Source organism: Oratosquilla oratoria, chromosome 15 (genome assembly GCF_046742065.1).
Source record: "Oratosquilla oratoria isolate Oo_2021 chromosome 15, ASM4674206v1, whole genome shotgun sequence".
NCBI classification, from domain to species: Eukaryota; Metazoa; Arthropoda; class Malacostraca; order Stomatopoda; family Squillidae; genus Oratosquilla; species Oratosquilla oratoria.
The window spans coordinates 56,942,162-56,949,914 of record NC_134791.1 but is presented as its reverse complement, the minus strand read 5'-3'; the positions used below and the strand labels follow the sequence as shown (position 1 = coordinate 56,949,914).

At 42.5% G+C, this 7,753-nt stretch overlaps 1 protein-coding gene across 2 annotated transcripts in view; it reads right to left on the bottom strand.

Annotated features, from left to right (window-relative positions):
• Window positions 1-7,753, bottom strand: part of LOC143033460 (uncharacterized) — a 30,198-nt gene that overhangs the window by 7,664 nt on the left and 14,781 nt on the right. For both annotated transcript variants that reach the window (XM_076198931.1, XM_076198930.1), the window contains exon 4: window positions 228-383. In XM_076198931.1, the coding sequence (XP_076055046.1) occupies window positions 228-383 (156 nt within the window). The remainder of the gene's footprint in view (window positions 1-227; window positions 384-7,753) is intronic.

The following is a 7,753-nucleotide window of genomic DNA, read 5'->3' as shown; positions in this document are numbered from 1 at the left end:
CTACTATAGCTAACATTTGGATGCTTAAATTGCTAAACATATTTAGCAAATAATGCAACAATATGTTTGGTTATGAATATATACGATGTTTCCTGCAGTTCCATGCATGCCATGGAGTTACCCAACTATACAAATTCCGCATCCCGTCTGTGTAGGAGGCCGTTAGAATCCTTACGTATCAGGAACAACCTTGATCCTGCATTATTCTTCAAATCTCAGACTCTTACCTTGAGGGTGACAACTGTCATCTTGGACTCTGTTCCAGCCACGTTGCCGTCAACGTCGAGGATGAAACGGGCGTCACCCGTACGTTCAATGGTTGACAATCCGGCAAGATAGCCATCATAGATCCCTGCTTCTCCATACCACGTCACTCCCAGGATCTGAGGTTGATGATAGAGGGACGATCTAAAGGACAGGTTTAAAGAAGTTTCTCTCCAACTCTGTCTTACCCAGTCTTTTATTCATAAATTTGTCTCCACCTCTACAAGACCCAACATTCCTCCACTCACCCGTCTTTGTGTGTCAACGTCAAATAACTCTCTTATGTCTCTCCGTATTTTAAAATACTCTCGGCCACAGAGTATAAGCCAGATATCAAGTAAATAACCCTCGTAGGAATCCCACAGATAGACAGAAGATCCCACAGCGCTCCACGTTGCACTAAGTCAAACGCCTTTTTGAGATAAACAGAAGCTCAAGAAAACTCTGTTGAAACTCACGTCGGTAGTACACAAAACGACGAAGCGATAAAATCCGATCAATTGCTGACTTACCTGGCGTGAAACCAGGATGCCCAGGCCTCTGAAAATTTAGCAGATACGAACGAACCCGCGTCATTAATAGATAGGCAAGCACCTTACCTGATACACTGAGCATATAGCATGGGGTAGCCCTTTCCAGCCCCAAGAACTCATAAAATGTACATGAAAAAGGGAACTCAAAGAGTAACAACCAAAACAGATATAAGCATAGCTGGCAAAACATACGAAGAAAGATAATACAGTTGAATTATCAACATTAGAAAAAAAGGGTCATATGGTAACAATCATCAGAACAATGAAATGTGTAGACGTAATCGATAAGAAAAACCTTTTGGTGCGGGATAGTACAAATACCAGAGAATATGAAAAAAGTCGTTGAAAGATATCTAGAAATACAGCTTTCCATACAGATACATGGGTACGCGGAATAATAAGGAAGAAATTACAGTGACAAATTATAAGTAAATTCAAACTATGATTGACCATTAAAACCAAAGACGGAAGACGAAACTTCATGAGTGAGCTCTTATCCTTCATACTGCAATTAGATATATGAAACTAGATAAACACACACAAACACACATATGAAGATTAGGACATAAGAATGAAGCAGACCGCAAGAGACCATAAGCCCTACACTACGCAGCTCCATGTCTCTTATCACCTTTTAATCCCTATCTACTAAATAATATAATCTTCTCTTAAAATAACCAATTGTTTAAGCTCTAATACCTTGTTACTAAGTCTATTCCATGCATTAGCCATTCTGCTGGTAAACCATTTCTTGCCCATTTCCTTCTTGAAACTGAATATAAATTCACTACTACGAGTCCTGCCCTGTCGTCTCAATAAGATGACCTTGCCTACATCACCCTTGTTAAAGCCTTTGACCCATTTGAATACGGCTATTAGATCTCCCTGCACTCTTCTTCTTTCCAGTGAGTGTAAGTTGAGGTCTAAGCCTTCTTCGGATGGTAAATTTTTAAGCCCTTGTATCATTTTGGTTATTCTCCTGTGTATTGTTTCTAGTGAATTAATATCAGTCCTATAGGTCGGAGACCAAAAATGTATCGCATGGTCAAAGATGGGTTTAACTTTCGACAGAGAAAGTTTGATGATTACTTCAGCACTTTTGTTTATAGCCGTTCTAGTAATGTATCCTATTGCCCTGTTAGCCCTATTCTTGGCACAAAAACAGAGTTTCTAAGATTTAAGGTCCATGTTCACTAACATCCCTAAGTCCTTTTCACATTCTGTTTTCTCCAATATAACCTTATCTAAGCTATACCTATTAGCTAGGTGGTGTAATTTGAGATACTGAAGTCCATTTGCCATTTTACCCACAATGCAAATAATCTATCAAAATCCTCCTACAGTAAACCAGCATCTTCCCCCGACCTAATATGACATCCTATTTTAGTGTCATCCACAAACTTACTGACATCACTATTAATGACAATGTCCAAGACGTTTGTATTCATAATGAACAATAAGGGAGCCAAAACCGAGCCTTGGGGAACTCCACCAGTAACATTATCCCATTTGGATTTTACACTGTGGTAACCCGCAGGTTTGGCACTATATCTATGCTCTAGTCCATTCAAACACTTCTCATATATCATAGACTTATCAAATACTTCCGTTAAGTACTCACATATTTCAAAATTGCACTCTTTTACTGCTCGCGGATTCTTTTTTTTTTTTTTTCTAGACCCGGGGATTTTGTAGCTGTAAATCCATATTTCTGGTTGACCACATATGCCTTGTTAATGTTGATAATAGTTAGTCTATCTCTCTTTCCTCCAATGAAGATTAGGTTAAAATCAGGTACCATATCTAATTTCTCTTTTGTAAATACAAGCACCCGGCTGACGCCGACCGTGGCTCCGCCACGGGTGCTTGGCCTGCGGCGCCGCTCGCTGCGCTCGCAGTAGTGTTCTTCCACATGTGATTTTTGGAACATCTATACACGATAATGCACACACGCGCACACATGCACACACATAGATACATACATGAACACACACACACACATTTTTGCGAATTTTCCTTCCATCTTTTCTTCCAACTTTTCCTTGACGTCTTCCAACTTGTCCCCTAAACTTTCCTCAACTTTCGTTACTGTTTTCGTCGTGAGAATAGCTGGGCAAAATCATTTTGACGGCTTCTTCTTCGGAGATGGAGTAGATATCCTTCGGAATGACAACCTTTCCTTGTTCCGGTTCCTCTTCTGCCAGGACGGGGTCCTCGTTTTCGGCAACTGTGGGCACTACAGGTAATTCCTCTTCTCTTCTTAGGTGCTTGTAAAAAAAACTCTTGGTAAACACAATTACGGGCTGGTTTTAACTCGTAACTATCATTTACTTTCTCCCGCTTTTCTTTTAGACGATTTTTTTTCTCTAGAGCCAATTTTTCCTCAATTAACCGCTTTTCTTCTTTCTCTTTTGCAAGTCTCTCTCGTTCTTCTATTCTTTGCTTCGCCTTTTCCTTGTCTTGACGGATTTTATTCAGTCTCCTTTGGTCACGGGAGTCTTTCATAGCTTTCCTGATGGCGTATTTGTTTCTTCGTTTTGCCTGGTTGAACGTTTTGAAGGCCTTCTCTAGATAATACATTTGATATGTTTTGTGGTCGGGTTTTCCGCCCGATTTCACAAAGCTTTTATACCCGACGAAATAATGTTTCGAGAAATTTTCAGAAACGCTGTCTTCAATTTCTCCGTCAAAAAGTTCAAAATTGTCAAACATTTCGTCGGAATACTCGAAATCTTCAACTTCTCGTAGCGTCTCGTTGAATTTAAGCACTTTTCGTTGGAATTCTCGAACAGATGCGTTGGCACGGAAGGTTTTAACGTCTCTGTACAGATCCGGGAAAGCTTTTGTGTGTTCGTTACGTAACTGGGCATGCAGGTTCTTGTCATTCTGTAGTTCTGTTTTTTATTTTTTTTTCGGTTAACCGTAATCCATTTCCAAAAGTGGCGAAGACGCCTTTTCTTGTTAGCGTCGGGTTCCCTGGCGGGCATGGTGCCTAAGATACAAAAAAAACGACCACTATCTTAAACAACGCACATGTAATAAAACCTTACGTGACGTGGCCCAAAAACGCCGGACCCCTTTCCGTTTTCGCTCAAGCTCACTATGGTTTTGTGAAAACTGACAATTTGAGAAAACTCCGCGCTTTATAGTAAGTAGACTGAGAGACAATAATTATTAAATTCATCGCTGATTTTTCCTCTGCGTTTATCAAGGCATCCTCTTCGGATTTAATTGGGCATATCTTTTAGTTCTGTGGAAATGAAATTAACTCTTGGGTTAGATCTAGCTTGTCTGGCAACCTTAATTTCGTAGTTATGTTTCGTTCCGCGCGTGTTCTTTTTAACTAGTCCATACATGGGGTTTCCTTCGATTGAATAAAGTTGCCTATTCAATCGAGTTAGCTTAAGATTGAGATAGGCTATGATCCTTTGACTACTGAGGGGGTGCCACAGTGATGAATGAATTTGTTTGAAGACATCTAGAATTAAAAGTCCCACCTTGCACAAGATGAGACCCTCTATAGGTGATTCAGTCCTACAATTAAAAAATACATGATTTCGTTTCACTTTTGTCTCGAATTTCTCTGAACTGAAGCTCACAGCCCCATGATGAGAGCTCAAGGATTCTCACATAGGACACCGAGAAAAAAGGTTCGATTGCAGTCTGTCTTGTGCGAGTGTAGTACTATTTTTGTGTTATAACTATAATATAAATAGGGCACAAACAAGTCGCGCCAGGCCCAGGATGAACCTCCGACAGGCTCTCCATGTGGGTGCCTTGAACTTTCACTCTCTCAAGACGACTGACTACCCTTTCTTATTAGTGGAGCTCAGAAAGCCTAGATAATGGCTCTCTCAGAGGTGAGAAGACTAGGCAGTGGCGAGATCAGTAGCGAGGGTCACACTAACTTCTGGTTGGGCAGAACCGATGGGACCCACCTCGCAGGAATACCTGTAGGCATATCTAGCCGACTACAGAACGCCGTTGTAAAGGCTACTCAGGTTGATGAGCGTATAATGCTGGTGAGGCTGAAGCACACCTTGGGCTTCATCTCTCTTATTGTAGTATATGTTCCTTCTGAGGAATATAACTTTGAAGAGAAGAAAATATTATATGCCAAGTTTGAATCTATCGTTGACCAGTGCCTGCCACGATACACACTTATTGTTTTGGGCGACTTCAGTGCAGTTACTGGCACCGACAAAGCTGGCTATGAAGTATGTATTGGCCCCCATGGTTATGGAACCAGGAATATTAACACTTCTCTCCTTCTGAACTTTGAAAAGTACAGAAGACTGAGAATTAGCGGTTCTTTGCTCCAGAGACGAGAACCACACCGATGGTCATGGTATGATAATGCCGGAGGAGTGGCTGATGAAATAGATCACATAATTGTTAGTACTCGTTGGAAGATCCTACAGAACTGCAGGGTTTATCGTAGTGCTGAAATCTTTGGGATCGATCATAGACTTGTGGTCACAACACTCAGAGTGAGTATAAAATCCAGGAGAATCCCGAGGTGTAACCCAGCTGGGTTTCATCCGGAGAAAATCAGAGATATGCTTGCGACCAGGAGTATGCGGTAGCAATTTCAAATCGGTTTAAAGTACTAGGCTCTCTTGAGGACCCTGAAAAGATGTGAGACACTTTTAAACATGAAACTCTGTAAGCTGCTGAGGAGTGGGTTGGAGAGCTCCTAAGGTCGAGGAGAGGCGTCGCGTCGCGAGACACATTGGAAAGTATCGAGTTGTGTCCTGCTGCCAGAATGGCTGGATACATGAACCTATACAGGACTCAGAAACGGTGAACAAGAGCTCTCATGATAATGAATAAGGAGAGGCATCAGTGGAATCGTTGAGGATGTTGAGGGCCATTATAATGCAAATTATCTCAGATCTGCTTGCCGAGCCCTGAAGAAACTCCGCTCCAAATCTGTGAACCAGAGAAGCACAGCCCAAACAGCTAATGGCGAGCTAGTGTCAGGTGCGGAGGAGTGTAGCCCTACTTGCTGAATAATTTGAGCAGCTGCTCATAGGTGACCCTCCAAGCGAACAGATTCCCCTTGATGGTGTTTAGGTGGCGGTTTCTGATTCACTGAAAGAAGAATTCTCCTCCCTTTCTGACAGAGGTCAAGGAGGCTGTGAGTATGTTGAAAGGTGAAAGGTAGTCGGTATCTGCAAAATCAGTGTGGAGTTGTTGAAAGTTGGATGTGAGGCCATGATCCAAGGGTTGCCTGAGGTACTGCCTGCTGTCTGGCCGTCCTGTAGCATTCCTTCTAACTGGAAAAAGGGTCTGGTCGTCCCTATTTGGAAAGGAAAGAGGGCTGGCAGGACTGCAACAACTACCGCAGTACTACATTGTTCAATGTGCCAGTTAAGGTGCTTGCCCATTTATTACTGACACCGGCTCGTTTACATCTGCTAAAGTTTCAGAGGCCTGGATACTCCGGGTTTACGTCAGGTAAATCAACAACTGATCGGATCCTATCATTCCGTATTCTTGTGTAGTGCCGAGGTTTCTTGCAGCTTATGTTGATCTCAAGAAGGCGTTTGACTCGGTGCATCGTGGAGCGCTCTGGGATCTTCTGCGGATCCGTAGGATTCCTGCAAGGATTATTGACTTGATATCTGGCTTATACTCTGGGACAGAGAGTGCTGTAAAGTATGGAGGAGGCGTGTCTAGCTTCTTTCCTGTTAATTCAGGAGTGAGGCAAGGGTGTGTCCTCGCCCCAACACTTTTCAACACCTGCATGGACTGGGTATTGGACAAAGTTGTCGAAGAATGTTGTTGCGGAGAATCTATTGGCAACACTACGGTCACTAAGCTTCTGTTTGCTGATAATACTGACCTTCTTGTGGAGTCGTTGGAGGTCTTGGTTGCAGCCTCAAGTCACAGAACAGGGAGGTGAGACTTCTTGAACTTAAGGTCTCCTGGACCAAGACCAAAGTCCAGGAATCTAGTGGTTTAATGTTCATGGATGTGAAGAGAACATTGAGGTTTTGGAAAGCCTTACATACTTTGGTAGTGTAGTGCATAACAGTGATGGGTTATGTCAGAAGTACTTTGAAGGATTGGCATTGCCCATGGTGTTATGAACTCACTCAGACAGAGTATATGGCGTTGTTGTTATTTATGCAGAAGAACTAAAACTCATATATTCAAGTCACTTGTGCTCCCCGTCTTGTGGTTTGGCTGTGAGATATGTGAGATATAGACATTGAATGCTGACTTGAAGAGGCATCTCAATGTCTTTGGTACGAAGAGCCTCCGAGGAATTATCGGGTATCGTTGAAATGACTATCAAACCAGAGACTGTACTATAAAACTCAGGCTAGGCCAGTTACTAACATAATCCGTGAACGTCAACTCTGGCTAAATGGGTGTTTGACACGTTTCCTTGATGTTTATCCTACTCACAGGGTTGTCTCCACAAGAGACAATCTTCGATAAAGAGAACAAAGGGGATGACGCCCACTGAATTCATGGCTGGGGCAAGTTGATCAAACCTGCTGAGAGTTGCTTGGGGTGGAAAGGATGGCTGTATGTGAAATTACTCGGAGAGACCATTGGGCTTGGCGCTGGCGTGTGAGTAATACAATGCACTCCCTAGTGTATGTCCCTAATTGCTGATGATATAGTCATTGCCATCAGCCATTTGGGGTCCTCTGATGAATAAAAGCCTCGCCCAACCCCATGTATCATCCAGCCGTGCTAACCTCTGGCATATCACTTCTGCGAATTTCTCTGTTGATTCTTGTTCTAGATGTTGTTCTCACTTCTGGTCTTTTGCCCTATCCAATTCCACTTTCGCTCCTGTATAACACCTTCCGTAAGGATCTTTCATTCCAGTTTGCTCTCTTACTTCCCTTACTCTCCACCCGGACTTCATTATTATTGCCAGCATAGATCACTGTTATTTTCTGTATATTCCTTATGTTAGTCTCCATCACCTCTAT